This window comes from Oryzias latipes, chromosome 2 (assembly GCF_053564925.1).
Source record: "Oryzias latipes strain Hd-rR chromosome 2, Olatipes_Hd-rR_3.1".
NCBI lineage: Eukaryota > Metazoa > Chordata > Actinopteri > Beloniformes > Adrianichthyidae > Oryzias > Oryzias latipes.
In genome coordinates, this window is record NC_136238.1 from 19349760 (window position 1) to 19370098 (window position 20339).

Here is a 20339-nt window from a genome sequence, read left to right on the forward strand (position 1 = left end):
CCTCTGGTTTTGTATTTAGTCTAAAAAATCTTTAAAAGATTTTGATCCGAGGATCGGAGGGCACGGCCGGAAGCGTAGGGATGCTCTAAAACATTCTCACTCCCCTCCCTGTGTATTTCTTTCTTCTTTTTTTTTTTGTTCTTTATTGAATCAATAATTTTATCATTTTTTTTAAAGCAGACAATTTCAGCTCCAGTGTTTCACTATTATCCTGGTCACTCCCAAAGAGAACCTCAGCATCTTCATCTCTGCGACCTCCAGCTCTACTTCCTGTCTTTTCTGAAGTTCCACAGTCTCTAGGCAAATCAGCATGGCTGACCTCACCACAGTTTTCTACACTTTTCCTTTCATTTGAACCAAAACTCTTCTATTACACGTCACACTTTTCTCCACCCATTCCAACCTGCCTCACTCGCTTGTTCTCTTCTGTTCCCCACTCTCCATTCCTCTGGACTGTTGAGCCCTAGATACTTCAAATCCTTCACCTTCTTTATCTTTTCTCCCTGTAACCTTATTCTTCCACTTGGGTACCTCTCATTCATACAAATGAAGTCTTTCTTACTGTGGCTAACCTTCATTCATCTCATTTGAAGGGCAAACCTCCACCTCTCTAGCTTTTTCTTCTACCTGTACCCTGCTCCCACTACAAATTATAGTATCGTCTGCAAACATGGTGATTCCTGTATAACCTCATCCGTCAGCCTGTCCATCACCATTGCAGACAGGAAGGGGCTCAAACCACTAAAGAAGGGAATATTTCACTTTGTTAAACGTGATTTACTGGTATGTTGCTAGCTGCTCATAAGGAAAAAGAAGAGTTTACGTAACTGTAAAAAAAAAAATCAAGACTAAAAACAAGTTGAGAAAATGTGCTACAAAACTGATTTATTTAAAAGTCCTTTTTTGATGGCACTTCAAAGCCAATTTTTTTCAAACGTTTTACTCTGAAGAATTATTCATTTACAATTTGAGGTTTGACATAAAAACAAATCATTTTAACACGAGAAAGATATGAATAATTTTATTAACAAAATCAAAAAGCTGTATTATTACGAAATAAAGGGGAATAACAATCAAAAAATCTTTTACATGTTTTTGTGTAATTCTACAGTGGTTGAAATGTTTGTTTTCATTCATTTTCTGGGGTCAGTGCCTTAATAATTGAACAGATTTACTGTACATTTCAAGCTTGAATTGAAAATAGTTTCTTATAATAAAACACTACTATTTGTCAGTCACCTACGCTGTTGTTTAATTTTGTTTTGTACTTATAAGAAACTTTCCTCTATTTTTATTTTTGCATTTTCCAACTTTTTTAACCTATATTTTAGCAAGAAGCCTCATTGAGGGGAGATCTCCTTTTCAATAGAGGCTTGCAACGAAAGGCATCATCACAATATTGATTTCTTTCTTTTTTAATCAGCATGCCTCGATGTGTGTCTGTAACTATTAAAGTTCCTTTTTTCCATATAAAAAACTTCATCTGTACTCAAAACTTTCAGACATGTAGGTAAAAAAAGCAGTTTTTTGCTGTTATTAAATCTTTTACGTTTCTTTCTCTGTTCTAAATTTTTGCCCTAAGCATATTTTCTTCCACATAGTCTGCGGTAAACTTATGCTTATATGAGACTGTTCATCCTTTCGACACCAAGGGGTTGCCGTGGCAAATCCCCCTTTCCTCTGCATTTACCCAGGCTAGGGACGTGCACATAATCCATTCTTTTTAACCTCATCCCTTTTCCCATAAACCTTTAAAAATGGTCACTTTTTTACGGTCACAGTTTTGCAAACAAAAAGTGAGTTGTGATGTGACACAGTGTGGTCTGGAATCTTGAGTAGGACACCCCCCCCCCCCACCTTCACACCTTCACACACACACGGCTGATGTTCCAAGTGAGTCTCGTCAGATTCCCACCTTCAAATTCCGGCTGTAGGTCCTTAGTGATTGGAGGGGTCATCATGCTGGCGTGGCGAAGGAGCAACTTCTGTGACCTTCTTCCCCCTTCTCCAGTTGGGCTGCGTTTGCGTGTCACCTGCTCCGCTGTTTACCCACCTCGCTGCTCTCCCACTCTTTATGACGGTTAAGTCTCTAAAGCCGGTAATCTCTACGGTCCACCGCCGGCTGATTAAAACACACACACACTCTTCTCTGTGAGCCCAACTGTGGATCGAATGTCCTCAGAGTGTCTTTCCAGATGTTTCCCACCTGGATTTGACCTATTCTCTATTTCACGCTGATCTGAAGCGCTTATGGTGTTTTTGGTCAACACTCTGATGTGACATTTAAACCTGTGGGAGGAGGTAATGGCTCCACGAAGTCGATTGTGAGTCTGCGCCGAATCCTCAGACCAGTTTAGGCTTTAACTTTCAAAAACAATAACAAACCACACACAGAGCTTAATGTATATGTCCAGATGATCTGGGGCCTCATTTATAAAACTTTGTGTAGGATTTGCGTCAGAAGTGGCGTACGGATGAAACATAGGACGTGCGTACGCACAGAAATATTTGGATTTATAAAACTGTGCGCACGCACATCCTACGCATCTTTCCCTTAATAAATCACAACCAATTCTAAATGCAGCGCAGCTTTTGCGGCTTCATGACACGCCCATAGTTGCCCATAAATATTCGGTGTCACCGTTTCTCATTTCACCCGTTTTTGTGCGTACGCCTGGGTCAGAGCTTGAGTGAAGGACTGCACATTTTCCCGTCAAGTTTGCCTTTTGTAAATCTCAATTATTGCGTAGAGAGTGGCGTACGCCTTCTATTGTGCATACACAACGTTTATAAATGAGGCCTCTGATCAGCATAAAAGTCCAACTTCTGCTGAAGATTTTCCAGATCCATCTCATTTTTCAGTCCTTTCGACAACTTGACTGCAGGCTTCAACCATTCCTTTTACATGATAGCACCACCACTGTGCCTCACTGCATATCTCAACAGTCTCTTCTGTTCTTTGTATTAAAAAACAGCTCTAGATTAGGATTAGCTCCAATTTGAGTCTGTTTTTTCAGATTGCTCTATTTTTCTAAATATAAGTCGCTCTGGAGTGTAAGTCACACTGCCTATTTATTACTTATTGTTTTGAGTTATAAAACATAGGAGGAATCTAGTATATTAGTGTTATGCCCCATTTGATGTCTAGGGGTACCTAGAGGAGTATAAAATACCTTTTTGTTTGCCCTGACTTTAATAACAAAACAAAATATTTTTTCCGTACAAAAACACCACATTTATTTACAAATTAATAAATACCAAACGACAATAAAAAGGGGAAGCAAAAAGGCTTCAGGGCAGCGGTGTCAAACTCATTTTGGTGAGTTTGGGGGCCACATTCAACCCATCTGTGGGACCGGACCAGTAACATAAAGGCAAAAAACAGTTGTTTTTTTTTACTCTGTTGGAAAAAATGCCTCAACCAACACAGTAGCCTAATCAGTTATTATTACACACTCATTCACAGAAGCCAAAGAATCTGAAATAAAATGCATTTCACTTAAAAAAATAGGTTTATTCAATTTTATACAGACTAAATATTTTGCATCTGACACTGAAGCAATCCCTCAAGAGGGGCTACGGAAAAAATGAAACACCCTTCCTAAAATGTAAATGTGCGAATCAATGAAAAGTTAAACTAAAGAAACTTGCAAACATTTGTGAACATAACAATTTAGAGTTTACCTCCTTTCTCTCCTGAAACTTCACCCGTCCATCAATATCAGGATTCAAATCCTGTGCAGAAACACATTTACTGTCATTCAAGTGAGCAAAACATTGAAATGTCCAAGAGTCTTTTCCTTGTTTCTGCATGATTTTTGTGGCAACACTTGCCTTCTTCCTGACCAGACTGTCATCACATGACCTGTTCACTCCAACATAGTCCAGTGCAGTAACTAGAGAGCTGACTATGTCATCAGCTGTTGTTGTCTCCACCAACTCCAGAAACTCTGCTGTGATGTCTCTTCAACACCTCTAATAAATATGCAGCTGTGCAACATCTGTGATGTCGGTGCTTTCATCAATAGTGACTGAAAATGCAATAAAGACTGGATTCCTTCATTTGGCGTCCAAGTCTCCTCAGAGATGTTGGATCTGCAGTTGTAATCCTTGACAGACTGATGCTGGCAAAGGTCGGCTGCTTTTTCGGGAACAAGACTTCTGCAGCCTTCAGCATTTTTCAATAAGTTCACCATCTGAAAATGGTTTGGATGTTTGTTCCAACTTGTTTGCAATAAGGTGTCTGTCACTGCTCCATCATTGACGTCACGGCTGCAGTAAATGCAGACGGTTGTTCTTTCAGTCCAGCTAATATTTGGTAAATCTTCTCTTTTCTAAACTGCAAATGGTGAAACTTTTGTATTGTTGTATTCTTTCAGCACTGCAACCTGTTAATGACATACCAAGCAGGCAGGTTTTGCACTCAGCCCCATGAACAAATAAAACTCTTTTCCTGGAAAGCTCAGCCCTTAACTTCAGCCTTTCTTCCTTTTTGACAACATTTTGGTAATTAAGGTGGCTTTAATGATCATTCTCAAAGCGACATAACAGCGGTGAGGCTTGCGGGGAACCAAACTGAGTCTTACTCAGAAGCAGAGCTGTTAGGTTTCGCTCTTGGCACATGCAGAGATGCTGTTTCACCTGTTTTGCTTTTCCTGTCATGGTGTAATTATTTAAACGATAAAGGAATCACACAGACTCCCCCCATTAGTTTAGCTTAATCTGATTATTTAAAGTGAAGATTTCAAAAAAGGTTTTTAGTTTTGACATTCTAGTTTAAAACAAACAAAACGTGAATCTGATTGAATGGAGCGTCAACGTTTATTTTTTTCATTTTATTTTTTTTACATAATTCCTATAATTTTGACCCTGGCTTTGCTTTGGGATTTTTACATTTTTATTTTTTTCTCTACATATTTGAAGTTTGTTATATTAATAAAACTGTTTGATATACATTTTTGTGATTTTTCTGTTAAACAGAAAAAACAAAAACTTCTCTGAATTGAGTTTTTGGGACAGTTTCCGGTTCTTGTGGAATAATTATACAACATAATCAAACATCCGAAAAAAAGAAGTTGGGCTTGTACTAAATAGTTTGCTATAAAAACAATCGTACAGGTAAATTATTAAAACAAATTGTAAAGTAGTGAAAAAAAGGCCCCGATCTTCCAGAGTTCTGCATTTCTTTATTTTAGTTTCACTCAGCTGTTTTAAAGTTTGATCCCCACCCATAAATCTGAACAGAATCATTAAAGAGGAATCACAAAAGTGTGATTTAGACACGGTGACACTTTATTTTTGTTTAAGTCATACCATCCTCTGCTGTTTTAGTTGAAGATTGTCTCTTTTTTTTTGCCTTTGTCCTTAAATTAAATTAAATTAAATTAAAAGCTGTTGTCTTTCATCCTCTGAGAAACTAACTCAAACTGTTGGTGAGTTAAACTTTCTCTGATCAAGTTTTTTTTTTCCCTCTGAGAACTTTCACCGGGTTGTGATGAGCGCTTGGACGAAAGACAAGTGAATGTAATTGTAATTGGGGAACGGATAATTCACGTAGAGACGATAAAAAGACATCAGGACAATAAACGGATGGATGGATGGTTGAACGGCGTCCAGCCTGGTCTCCAGCTCTCCTCTGTTTGAGTTTTCTCTGAAATCAAGCCTGAGTGGTCGAGCGAGGCAAGAGGTTGGTGAGAGAGTGTGTGTGTGTGGGGTTTCCAGTCTCGGTGAGGCGCCTCAGGCTGCGCCGCGGCGGGCATTCACCGCTTGCTCCACACTCTGGACGCTTCTCGCCGCTTGCCGCCTCGCTCAGGTGATTCCACTCTTCATCAGTCTCCTCATCCTCTGTCAGGACTCACTTTTTTGGTCACAAATTAAGTAGTTTAGTCAAAACTCTAACTTATTCTATTCAGTAGTTTTACTTAAATTTCTTTGGCTTTTATTAAAAATGTTTAGATTTCTATGCTTTGTTTTGACAATATATTATTTTGATAAACATACGCAAAAAATTAAGATTGAAATTTTTACAACTTCTTTACGGAAAAAGTACTTTTAAGGATTAAATTTGTCACTTTAATTAAATCTTGCGCATTGTTTGATTATTTGGTAATATCTCTCCAGGTTGTAGATTTTTTAAGATCTTGAAAATAATTTAAGCAATATTTTCTAGAGAAAAAAAATTATTAGAATGATATGGTACACTTTTAATAGTATTATCTGTGCCTGTATGATAGGCAAAAAAAAGCTAGAACGAAAAGAATTTTTTTTTTAATGTAAATATATACACAAAATGGAAACATTTTTGTGTACTTATAAGAGCTTTTGTTTTCTTGAAGATGAATTCTATTTATCTGCATTTATCAAGCTCTTATTCTGAAATGATTTATTTTTACAGACAAAAAACCCCAGATGACTTGAGAATTTTAAAAAACAAACACATTTTTTCTTCCGTGAATATATAAAATGTTGGAATATGGCAACGTCAAAGAATGTGGTTTTGCTTTAAACAGGGACAGCAGAAAAACCTCTAGTCTTCTTTTCACGGATTCAACAACATTTCTGATTCTGCTTAAAACTGTAACTTAGATCTAAAAATAGAAATATTGTCTTTCCAGCAGAGACATTTAACTCGTAAAAAATGCGTATACATTTTTGACAAGGTTGAATGAGCTTTAGACCGATCCGTTTACAGCAAACACACCGCAGAAAGACAGGGACGCTCGATTTTTTTGTTTTTCTTTAATATATTGTGAGTAGATCTCTGCTGCTAAACATTAAGTACTTTTGATGATTAAGGCTTAATGTGTGGTGTGTTTATGTGTGAAACGGTCCACATACACAGTCAGGATCTCCCTTCTGGAATTTGATGAAACTCCATGTCCACCTGCAGACCCTGATGGTTCGGAGCACCTGCCCCAGAACCTGATCTCCGTTCTCTTCTGTGCTCCTGCATCCTTACATTTCACTTTTTCTCAGCAATTCTCTTCTAATGAACTTGTTTTTCATATTCTGATTAAATGAATGGAAACAGGGTGCGTTTTTTTTAGTTAATAAAGCCATGAAAAAAATTTTTCAATCCGATAATTTTTCAACATCATTCATTTTTTTAAATATATGTAAGATTGGGGTTTTGTTTTGCGAGATGCCCCAACTAAAACAAATAGCTAAGTAGCGCAACAAGTTGCCCAACAACTAAAACCAAATTTGTGCTAACCTCAACCATTGAACTCCAATTAGTCACTAATTTTAAGGAAAGACTCACTGCTGGTGCCCTGCGATGGACAGGCCCCATACCCCAACACTTTGCCTGACAGTGGCTGGGATAGGCTCCAGCAACCTTTGGACTCTGAAAGGGATGAAGTGGGTTTAGTAGATAGATGGATGAATCAACTGCTTGTGAAGGTGTGCTGGGTCAGCGCCAAGCGACAAGGCCACCGTCAAGGTACAGGTTCAATCCCTTTAGCTGCACTAAGGGGATTGCAACCAGCACACCTGGCAGGGGTGTGGCACAGAGGCAGATGGAAGCCCATCCCATCGGGGGGGGGGGGGGGGGGGGGGGGCACCACCACGAGAGCCCACAGGATGCTGACTGATACTGAGGACATGTGTATTCACTGCCCCTTACAGGCCCATCTTGTCCTGGGGTCACCGTGTCCACCATAGGGAGATCAAAAGCCCTCATATAGCAAACCAGGGTTACACCAGAACTTTTGTTCTAGTTTTGACATTTCGGCTACCGTAACCCTTCAACACTTTACTCAATTAGCGTAATTCCAGCGGATTCTGAAGCAGAGAAAGGCAGCTTTGCGCTCACATGCAACACTTTACAGTAAATCAGCTGATTCTGTGGCGGACAAAAAAGGGGCTTTGCGGCGTCATGCAACACTTTACGTTAGCAAGGTAGATTGCGTAATAGGTCAAAGAGCGTATGTTTATTGAGGCGGCATCTCCTCCGGTGTTAAAGGGTAAAAGGAGTCAATGACCCTCCAAATTTGACAACTTCCATCTAGCAGAAACTCAACAGAAGGAGTCAGTCAAGAGGTCTGAGAGTACAGACCACCGCTGACCCACCCTGAACCCAGGATGCCATTGGGACCCCCCGGAGGAGTCCTCCAACCCTGTCAGGTGGATGTAGAGAACCTGCTAAGGCTCAAACCCAGGAGTCACCTACAGAGCAGTCCAGCTGTATTTCTATAGCACAACGCTTCAGTTTTAGTTAGTTGAATGAAAGAACCGGGACCACCTTTGATCGTTCTACTTCTAATGTGAAGCTCTCTTTCTCAGGGAAACGCTTCATCTGGAGGAGAGACTTTAAGATCAGAAAGGTCACAAAACGTTTCACCTCCAAATGATCCATCACCATTTAACTTTTCTTACTAAAAGTCAAAGCAGTGTTTCTCTTTAAGCCCGCTAATCGGAGTCACTTTTCGTATTACGGTGGAGTAGAACATGCTAATGGAATACTTAAAGCTCCAAAATTGCTGCATCTATTCCTTGAATTCAAAGGTTTAATATCTACCCTCAGTTTGGATGTTTTTTTGTTTGTTTGTTTTGCATTAAAAGCTCTGATTTAAACAAAGCTTGTCTCATTTTTTTTTTCTTTTTCTCTGATCTGCCAGAGGTCCAAAATTAGACGGAACTGAGCACAAACTCTGCCTCGTCTGTCTTCAGAGTAAAAATCCTGAACCGGTTGAGTAGGATTTCCAGTTTAAAATATTTTGTAACCTTTTTTTTGATAAAAGATGCTTGAATGTAGCTTCATTTTGGGTATGTTAGCATAATTTAAGGAACCCCTGTTTAAGTTGAATCACACTTTAAGTTTAAATAATGCTTCTTTAAGGATGCACATTCTTGATAAAGAGGCGTAAAGTTAGAAATTCCTTTTTAACGAGGGACCTTTCTGTTTCAGAATGTTTTCTCAAATTTAAGGTGGCTCATCGAAGTTTAACAGATGCTTTTTAGAGTTTACGGACATTTTCCACATTAATAGAAGCTCGTTTAGGTTGGAAGATGCGTGTTTTGTTTTAAATATGTCTCTTTTGGAACATTTGGACATTTGGCAGACATTTTATGAGATCAGAGATTTGAAGAGTTTACCGTGTGATCTTTATGTGTTGAGGTTGAATTTATTTATTGTTAGGGATATTTTTCGGTATTCAGTGATCAATGTTTTCACTATTTATCAAATAAAAGGGACAACAACAAAAATATTCTGAATTCAATCACAAATTAAGATACAGTGATGTTAAATGGGTTTTTTGGTACATCCTGACCTTAAAGAACCTTTGGAATTTGATACAAATTGAAGTGATCCTTTCTACCATTCCATCCTTAAAAGGGAAAAAAATCCATTTGATTTATTTTTAAAAACTCTAACAGGCTGAAAAAGACATTTTAAGGTATGGATTTTAAATAAAGACAAACCAAAAAAAGAAAAAGGTGAATATTTTGCTGCAGCTGAGCTGAATGTTGGATCTGCAGATGAAGGTGGAGGGCCTCCAGGACGACAGGGAGTCTGGCTCCGTGTCTACAGCAGACCAGACCTCTGGCGGGACAACGTGCGGTTCCACCTCGGCCGAATGCTGCATGTCGCGGCTGCTGAGTGCCGTGGAGAACGAGCTACAGGCCGGCAGGGAGAAAGGCGACCCGACAGAGAGGGAGCTGAGGGTGACGCTGGAGGATGCCGAGCTGTGGAGGAAGTTCCAGCAAATCACCAACGAGATGATCGTCACCAAGAACGGACGGTAACACGGCTTCTTGTTTAGCAGCAGAAGTCGTTCAACACCTCCTCAGACACCAGTATATTCACATGTCTAAAGCTAACGACACACCAGGCGTGTGAAACGCCTTCAAGAATGTTCAAACTGCGGGTCCTTGAATGCGCGTTTAGATTATGGTGTTCACATTGGACAAGCAGGGAGGGGCTTCTTCTTCCTTTTTCTTTTTCTACTGTTTACTAGCGCATGTCCGCCACCTACAGTCCGAAGAGGCTTGGTGCAAAATGTAGCGGTGCAAATCTCGCAAACCTTCCTCCAGGCTTTTTTCTTTCCATTGCGATATATGAAAGACTTGTTGTCATAGAATTTCAGACAGCCACATAACACAATTATTCATTTCTCCTTCATGATTACTTCTCAAACGGTTGGCACTTCCATGAATTAAAAGGGACGCCATCCGTACGTCACTACCAAATCCAAATCCCTGATTGGTCGGAGTTCGACCTGAAACGTGCGTAGCTACGGCAGAACGTAAGGGTGTTAAATGTGAAAGCCAGAAACGCGTGTTTGCGTAGACTTTTTATTGAAAGTGGTTGAACTGCATTGCTGAGAGTGGTGTCAACCAAGCATTGCAGTTAATTAGGTCATGGCTTTAAAATAGTTTAGTTTTACCCAAAAAATGAAAATGTCCTAGTTAAGATGGCTTGTGTGTGTGGCAAGGGCCATGTCTGAATACCCTCACAACTCCCCTAAAAGACTGTACAGTACGGGATTATCTAGTTTCCTGGATTTTAATGTCATTTTGACACAAGCTTACCACGCCAAACATGACATCACTCGTTTTTCAAAGTAAAAAGCATGTAAAAAAGACTATTCATGAATCCACTGTGTTCTAACGATAAAAACTTGGATGATTTACATACAAATACATGTAGATACATTTTTTTTTTCAAATGACAAATCATTCAAAGGGAATGTATTGTGGTTTATATTCACCAGTTTAGTGGGTATTGATGCACGCTGGTTTTTCTCAAAGACTTTAGAGACATTTCTTGGGCATTAGATTTTAGAAATGTACATTCGAAAATGCCCAAAAATTGGCTAACGCCCTGTATAGTGCACTAAATTGCGAGGGAATTCGGACATAACTAAGGTGTGTCTTTTGATGAACCACTTTTTATACACCCTTAATCTTTGACCAATGAAAACAAGAGTTATTGTGATCTATTACATGATCAGATTACCTTATTAGAAGCAATTCAAAAGTACAACTTCAGGGCCTGCTTTCAATTTACAGCGCTACAGTAAACGTATCTTTAGGTTTCTATTGGAATTCCTGGTTTATAAAGAAAGTTTAAATGAACGGTGTTTATAAAAAATAATTTTTTGAAAAAAACGAATCGGATTTTCTTTTTACTGCATCATTTTGCATGTTCATAAAGTTCTTTATTTATTCTTTTTTCTTGATTTTTATATGAATTCTTAATACATTTAGTTTTTATGGGGAAACAGCAGTAACGATAATAACAGTGAATCTGCAGGGATAAATGTTTTCATCTTCCTGTTTTACTGACATGTATGACTGAAGATTTTTCATTGGTCCCCCTAATTTTTTTTTAACTGCTGTTACTTTCACTTTTGCTCTTCTGTGTTTGTCTCCTGGAATTCAACTCAAGTCTGTCACCAACATGGACTCTTGTAAACCTTTCTATCGTCACTCATTTGTCACTGAAAACACATTTTCCAGAACAACTCAGTAGTTTTTTATTTTTATCCCATCATTTGTGTTTCTGATTTTCATGTCAGCTTTTTAAAGGCCAAATGCTGTCTTTAAAAAATGTATATATATATATATATATATATATAGTATGAAGAACTCTAGAGGTCACTGCTGAAATCTGCAAAAGGATTGACTAAAGGATTCTATGGGTTCCTTCTCGAGTTTGTCAGATATTTATAGTGGTTCGAATTTTTTCCTCATCAGTCGCTGACAATTAAGTCTGGATCTTTCTTCATTTCAATAAGGTGGCTTAGGTGCTGCGTACAGATTTTTGAGGTCCTGAAAAAGAAACCGTGACTAAAAAAACTGTTTATGTCATGTCAGGGTTACAAATAAAATGTTTTAAAACTGCATTTTTAAGTGCTAAATTTGAAAACCACTTTATGGTTTGTTTAAGCAGAAGTAAGAGGGTTCCTGTAGCGAATCAGGTAGAGCAAGTGAAGATGTTCCTCAGGAAGGGATTTCATTGCTGTCAATGAAATGACAGAGCATTTTTCAATGATTTGAAGAGTTTATCATGCTTTAAAACAGACTCTTTCAGTGCACAATGAGATTATTTACACAGTTATTTGGTTACTTGTCAGGGACCTGCTGTGTCTCTGATGGCCGAGTTGAAAGCGTATTCCACAATCCCCAGAGTTTGACCAGATAAACAGCTGCAAAAATCCTCCTTTCAGTGATTTTGACTGCAGACGAGCTGCTGGTTTTTCACTGGCCCCCCGTCGTCACCTCTGTGGGCTTCATTTAGTGGGTTTTTGGCGAGCCGAGGCGTGCTGACCAGTCGCGCCCTGCAGAGGGCAAACACTCCATTTACACCTGCAGGATCCACTTCAGCCGAGAGCCTGTTTGTTCAGTGTTTGTTCGAAACCACCAAACTTCTGCGTCAAGGACAGATTTGTATTTCACGCAAGCCAGAGATTGAGTTTTTATCTGCCTCGTGACTCCATGGAGGACAGGACTCAACTATTCCAGCTGAGAACAAACCAACTGAGATGTGAAAAACGCTGATGTTCTCCTGATGAGACAGAGCATCAGGGCCACCTTATAAAAATGAATATATGAGGATAAAGTCGTTAAAGTATGAGGTTAAAGTTTAAAAAAAAGTTAAGTCAACATGTTGCGAGAAAAAAAGTCATTAAATTACGAGAGAAAAAATGTAATTTTACCAGGAAAAAGCTATGCTTTTTCATAAATATAGTTGGTTGTGTAAGCCTCCATCCACATTACATTCTGAATAAATCCATCAATCCAGCTATTTATGTGTTTTCTTATCACAGTCAATCTATGTTACAATACATTTGGATGTCTGCAACTACACTGCTGACGGCGTAAACGGCTCGCCTGCTTCAAATCCTGTCCTTGTAGGTCAAGAATCTTCTCCTGAAGAGGCCCAATGTCCTTTTAATGTCCTTATACTTAGAATAAGTCAATGTTAAACTCGCTAAAATACTTACTTATGCTTTACTTATGTTTGCTTATTTGTGAAACCAATTCTGAAGTAACTGCTCACAATGCGTCCTATGTCTCTCATACTGAAACACCATAGGCCTATTGGTTGTTTTTATGTCGTTTCTATTTTTCTTAGTAAACAGCCTTTAGCACCTTGGTTTTATGACTTTAATCTAATAAATACCCAGTTTAGATTCTATGAAATTATAATTTTCTGTTTATAAAATATTGATGTTTTAACTCAAAACTCTTTGAGTTTATTTGTGACATTTTTCTCATAACTTTACGACTTTATTCTCTTGAAATCACAAGCCTGTTTTTCATAAAATTATGACTTGGCGCTGATACGCTGTCATATTCCAGAAAAAAGCCGTTAAACAAACCGAATTCTCTCAGATTTGATCCACACATTTTAAAGTGGTGCGACTGTTACAAAGAATTATTTTATGGATCAATTTGTATTTTTTCAATTCAGCAAGTAGGCACCTAACTAAATGGAAAACAATAGGCGAGTTATTTTCCCGATAAAATTTTAAAAAAGATATCATGGAGGCAGCCATTTTGAAAAAACAGGAAAAGGCCCTCTATCGCCCCTAGTGGAGCAATAATGAACCACAGAGCAGAAAACATGGACATAGTTATATGTAAATGGTTTTTAAGCAAAGTTTGGACCATGCTAATGAGATAGGGGTTTTCAGGAATGCCTGTATCAAATATAATACAATGGAGTTAAGGATTTGTCTGCGTTTAATGTGGTTTGGGAAGGTGGTCTTTAGGAATCATCAGTTCAAAGTGAAACATTTGTCTTCCCGCTGGGTTTGTGTGCAGACGGATGTTCCCCGTTCTGAAAGTCAGCGTCTCGGGTCTGGACCCCAGCTCCATGTACTCCTTCCTGCTGGACTTTGTGCCGGCTGACAGCTGCCGCTGGAAGTTTGTGAATGGTGAGTGGGTGGCGGCGGGCCGGGCGGAAGGACGCGGCGAAGGGCGGGTCCACGGCGGCATCTACATCCACCCAGACTCACCCAACTTCGGAGCGCACTGGATGAAGGCGCCCGTGAGTTTCAACAAGGTCAAACTGACCAACAAGGTCAACGGAGGAGGACAGGTGAGAAGCTGGAGGAGGGAGGATGGGCTTGTTTGTGCACACAGGGACTTTACATAGAATAGAATAGAATAGAATAGAATAGAATAGAATAGAATAGAATAGAATAGAATAGAATAGAATAGAATAGAATAGAAGGGCATCCGGCGTAAAACATTGCCAAGTTTACCATGCGACTCGTTCGCTGTGGCGACCCCTGATGGGAAAAGCCGAAAGAGAAACAAACAGAATAGAATAGACTAAAAATAACTTACAATAGACTCGAGTAAAAGTACGACAGAATAGACATAGAAATTGAAAAAAATTTAAATAGAGAATGGAATATAACAAAATAGAATACAAAATAGAATACAAAATAGAATAAAATAAAATGGGAATAGGAAAGATTAGAATAGAACAGAATCAGAACCAGATTAGGAAAAAAATAAAATAGAATAAACAGAAATATAATTGAATAGAATAAGAATAGAATAAAATAGAATAAGAGTTGAATATGAATAAAAATAGCAGAGCATTAAAATAGAATATATTAAAATAAAGACAGAAATAGAATATAATATGAATAAAAAGAGAATAGAAAATAAAATAACGGAATAGAATAGAGTAGACACAGAATCAGAATAGAATAAAAAATAGAATAGAATACCAATAGTACAGAATATGACTTTTTGATTGATCCCACAACATTGATGATAAGATGATAAATAACAGCAAACTAGTTTTAGATTTGAGATTTGAGTGTCAACAAACTTCTGCATGGTCATATGTAGCCATATTTATTTATGTATTCAGTTATTTATTTATTTAATCGTGAACATTTTGGGGCAACTTGTAAATTTTTTGAAAACTTGGTTAGCTTTTTTTTTGTTTGTGGAATCTTAGAAAAACAGATTTCAGTAATTTTATAAATATTAGAAGCTCATTTATATTCTTATTCTTTCTTTATATTCACTTTTTATCCCTTAGTTCTGTTTTGATATTTTTTTAATTTTATTGTCCTTCAAAAAGTTGTTTTCTTCTTTTTTTTTTTACAAAATTAAATTTTTCCCTTTTTTAGTTAGGATTTCCTTCCATCTAACAGTTACTTATTGTCTTCTGTTGTTCTGTAATAATACTTTTTCCATTGTTTGTCTGTTTTCATATTTCCCATACTTACAGTCACATCTTCTGATCTATGTGTCACAAAACGTTTTCAGCCTTTCCTTTTTTTAATGTTTCTTCTGTGTGTATACTCACATTTTTATAATATACAACTGTTTTTCTAATTTTATATTACAATTTTTTGGAGGCTTTTAATTTGAAATCAAATATTTTAATATTTTTTATTTTCCCTTTTTGTTTCTTTTATTTTCTTGGTCGTATTCGTCCGCTCTTCGTTCTTCCACCATTCGATCTTTTCCATCTTCTTCCATCCATTACTTTCCTCTTCACGTCAAGGCTCTTCTCTCTCTCTCTCTCTCTCTTTCCTCCCTGTATTATCTTGAAGTGGGCGAGAGCCCCCCCCCCCTGTAATTGGCCACTTCAGTCGCTCTCTTCACTCACTTCACCTGCTCGCCCTCTTGTAACCACGGTAACAGGATAAACAGCTCTTAATTGGCCGGCAGCAGTTTAATGCACTTCCTGTCGAGAGCTGTTCAAAGGCCTTCAGACGCACACGTGTACACGCACGCCCATGTGCGCACACACACACACACGCTGCAGCTCCACAAAAATTGGCAGTAATGTTGTTTATATTTACCCCATTATCCTGTCCAAACATGACACGCGCGCCACAGTAATGCAGAGAGAACAGAGAGCTTGGCCATAATGAAATAATTGCTCCGCTTATTTGTACATTATGGTAATTATGTTTTTTACCAGGAATTAATTTACCCATCATGCTTCAGTTTCTGACAGAGACGGAAAGGTAAACTACATTCAAACGCACTCCAGATAATTCGCCGCCGCCGCACACGCCGAGGTCGCGTCTGCAGCCAGCCTCTCATCTGAATAGAAAACTGTTTGTTTTTGTGTGTCCCCTCTGACGACTCCTATTGGTTAATTGGACCTCGTTAGCCTTGGAGGAGTGGACGAGAGGTGAACGAGGGAGAAGAGACAGATGGAGGAAAGAGGGCTCAGGCCAAAATGCAACCGTGGCTGTTTTCTCTGAACTCTGACGGAACCGCACTCAGAGTTCAGACTTTTAGCCTGTAGGATACAAAAACTTTTTAGCTGATCCCATTTCAAAGTCTGTTGTGTAACCAAAGAGTCCTTTTTGATGCACTGGAACTCAGACTAAACCTCCTGCGAATGTCACCATTCGTTTAAAATCCAAATTTATAAACTGTTAAAGTTTATAGGAAAGATGTTTACCAAACCATTGTAACCCTTGTGCTATCCTAGGCACTTTTAACATTAGGAATTGGGTCATCTAGACCCACTAGACAGTGCTCTGAACCTTTTTTCTTCAATGATTTGTGATCTTCACTGGTGTCCATGGATTACATGAAATCTTTCCACCTTTATCCACCTTTGTCATGGTAGGGAGAACACGTCAATGTAAGGGTGGGGTCATCTAAGATAACAAAAGGGTTCTTATGAATGAAGACAGTAAAACTCCTCACTATATGCTTTATAACCCTTTGTCAGACATGCATGGACATTTTCCCACTTCTCTCTCTAGTTTAAACTCTAAAAGCTCAAACTTTCATAGAAAAATACGTTCAGTATTGTAGAATGAAAACCAAAGATCTGATCACGATTTTTGGTGATTTGGCAAACTGCATGCATCTGTACAGGAGAGATGTCGTGGAGGAGATTGAATAATAATAGCCAATCAGGACGCAGAACACATGCGCTGTTAGAAAAAAAAAAAAAGGATTTCAAAAAAAGTTGCAAAACAGAGAGACCACGAAAGGTGAGGTGCAACATAGTGAGGGAACATTGTATACTCATAATGAAATAAATAAGTCTACTAATCTGTTCTGTGCAGTTTATTTGTATCATTTTGATCCTTTTAGACAAAGAATTGCTATATTTTGCGTCTTAGTTGTTCAAATATAGCCTAGGCTACAAGGTAAGGCTTCAGGCTAGATGGTGCAATCCGATGAAAACGGGCTACTGCAGTCTCAGCGAATGCTAATAATGTATTGCTGTATAAAAAACGTATAACTATAAATTATTGTTATTACATGTCCCCACTTTCCATTTAATTGGTCATGTATTTCACATTCATCTATTTCTTATTTAGTGTTCGGATCGGACATAAAGCCGCACTGAAAAGACACAAGGTGAGGCAGGCAGTAGCTCTTCCGCAACAGTAGAGGGCGCACAAGAGCTCACGTTTTTTTTTCTTGTGGTTGCTAATAAAGTGCAAAAGGATTTTGCTCATTTATGTTTTGCTCTGCAAAAATACAAGTTCCCTGCATGTTGCACTTAAATGTGTTTATATTATTTCAAAAAAATTGATCTGTCAATAACAATTTACAGTAAAAAACTGCAAAAATGGCAGACGTAATGCCTCAACACCAAAGTTTCTGAAAATTGGTTGTGAAGACCAAAGTTGGAGCTTTAAACTTTGAAAAAATATATATTTATTTTAATCTTTATATTTTCTCGTGGCTAATATGCTTTTATGAATGAGGGGATACTGAGGTACATCCATGCCAAATTTGATGCTTTTACCACAGAATGCATGATTATTTTAGGAACCGGCTCCACTGGTATGTGTGATGAAGTGTCTGTGTGTTTTAGATCATGCTGAACTCCCTCCATAAGTACGAGCCCCAGCTCCACATCGTGTGCGTTGGCTCTCGCCACCGGCTGGTCTCCAACGTTTCCTTCAAGGAAACCCAGTTCATTGCAGTCACCGCCTACCAGAATGAAGAGGTGCTCCAAACTACCTCCGATGATCATTTGATAAGATGATAATACGAAAGCAGGAAAAAAATTTAGACATTTCATAGTTTCATAGACGTCTTATTGTCTAATCATATTTCTCTACAGGATAACGTCAATTTGTTTTGACTTTTTTTTTCCAGATCACAGCTCTAAAGATCAAATATAACCCGTTTGCGAAAGCATTTCTGGACGCCAAAGAGAGGTACGGAAGAGTTTGGATTTTAAGTGTGGATGAGTACGAAAACACTTCACACTGGTTTGACTCGTCTAATTAAAGCATTTGATTCAGGAACCCGGGGGGGCGGAGCTTATTGGAGCCTTCAGAGAGTCGTGTGGGGATCCAGCCCTGTGAGTTCTCAATGGAGCTTCATCATTACATTGAAAAAAATCTTTGACACAGTTTAGTACGATTTCATTTATTTCAAATAATTTTCTTTACGTTTGAAACTCAAATCTTACCTTCTGTTGGAACTTGGGGTTGCACGGTGGTGTAGTGGTTAGCGCTCTTATCTCACAGTGAGAAGGCCCTGGTTCAATTCCCCTCTCAGTCCTTTCTGTGTAAATTTAGTATTTTCTCCTTGTACATGCATGTCTTCTACGGGCACTCCGGCTTCCGCCCTGCAGCAGACTGGGGCCTGTTCGGGGTGTACCCCACCTGTGCCTAACAGATAGGATAGGCTCCAGCAACCCTGAAAGGGATTCAGCTGGTTCTTAAGACGGAACTGAAAAATTTGGTGTTAAAGTTTGTTTTTCTGGGTCTGCTTGTCTGTTCTGCTCTTACTTGTGTAATCTTTCACAATAAAATGTACTTCTTTTGTCTTTCTGAGTATTTTACTTTGAAAGGCAATAAACATAAGGGAGATATGTCTATAGGATGAAATTATATATTTATTTATAAAATTTTTATTAAGCTTTATCTGGAGTGAAAATAGAAAATGTGTTCGTTACAGTTAAAACGCTATTCACTCATAAAACAAATATATATTTTTTTAAATTAAAATATCATATGTTTTTTAAATTGTTTTTAACATCGTAATTGGGGATTTTTTTTCTTGAAATACATTTAGGTGTCAACAAGTTAAATGTTTGAAGATATTTATTTTTGAGACCTACTTTTTTTTTTAAAGAAATAAATGCAGAGTATAAAGTCAATAAGGGAAAGAAGAAAACAAAATATTTGTACAAAAAACAAAAAAATGCAGTTTTTTTCTGTCCCAAAAGAAACTACAGAGATTCTAGATGAAAATAATGAGTCTTCTGTTTATCAGGACAAGTGCAAGCATGCATATTTTCAAAAGTTTTCATGTATGTATAAACATGTGTGTGTCAGGTTGGCCGCTGTGCCCAGCTGCAGGAGGTGGAGCTTTCCCATATGCCAGCGGCCTCCCTCTGGCGACGCATCATCACCACGGTTACAAACACCATGGTTACCCCGGGAGACATACGCCTTATACCCCGTACCTGCCGCACCGCACCCACTCCTCAGGTGTAAAGAAACATTTTTATTAAAATTGTTTGCTGTTTTTCTATTTGTCCAACTTTTGTTAAGTTATTAATGCCTGTTTATTCAAGTTTATTTTTTCTTCATGTTCACATTCGTTAATTTATTTTGGATGCTTGCTCATATTTGATGTTTGCATTTTTTAGGTTAGGTTGTGCAGCATTTTCCGGTTTTCTTTTTCTTGTCTAACTGATATTATTCTATCCACATATATGTCAGTGTGCCTGTCTGACGGTGTTCAGGTGTTGGCCGATGGCTGGAGCAGCTCCTCACCTCGCCCTGCCTCTACCTCCTCGCCTTCATCCTCCTCCTCATCCCTCCCCCAAACCAGCAATGCTCCCTCCTCACAGCCTCCTCCCCACAACTCCAGGTGAGACTCCCCGGCCTAAAAAACCTTACAGGGGCGCTCTTCTCTGCCCGGCACGTCACCTTCGTTTTTGTCTTTGCAGTCAGTTTCCGTGTCTCTGGACGGTCGGATGCAGTGAGCTGAGTCCCTCCCACTCGCCGTGCACCCCTCTGCATGGACCCCTCAGCAGTGAAAACCCCTTGCCAAGCCATGGCAGAGCGACTGGAGCGGTGTGGCCCCCTGGCCCCACCCACCCTTTCTGAGGAGAGATAAATCTGGAAGTAGTAAAAATCTTGAATTGATGTCTGTTACTATTTATAAATACTTGGTGTGTCTTTTGGTCATCACTGTCTCTGGACACCAACAGGTCTGGCGGTTTTTAGCTGCTTCTTTAGTGGTCCAACAGGCCCACTAATTTTCACATTGACATTTTTTTCTGTTCTTGAAGCTTTGCAAACACTGTTCGGCACACTCATTCGGCACTATACCTGTGGAGGGGAGAATATGAATATATTTAAATGTCCTTAGGTTGTTTCAGGTAATAAATGTTTATTGTCATTCATTGG

At 38.7% G+C, this 20339-nt stretch overlaps 1 protein-coding gene across 1 annotated transcript; it reads left to right on the top strand.

The window, feature by feature from the left end:
• The first annotated feature begins 5609 nt into the window (after positions 1 to 5609).
• LOC101163957 (T-box transcription factor TBX19-like) lies at positions 5610 to 20335 on the top strand. Its single transcript, XM_011482814.4, has 9 exons — positions 5610 to 5812; positions 9481 to 9743; positions 13774 to 14050; positions 17780 to 17914; positions 18067 to 18128; positions 18216 to 18274; positions 19257 to 19412; positions 19647 to 19797; positions 19877 to 20335. The coding sequence occupies exons 2-9, from the start codon at positions 9481 to 9483 to the stop codon at positions 20034 to 20036; spliced, it is 1263 nt and encodes a 420-aa protein (XP_011481116.1). The 5' UTR covers positions 5610 to 5812; the 3' UTR covers positions 20037 to 20335.
• Positions 20336 to 20339: the final 4 nt, after the last annotated feature.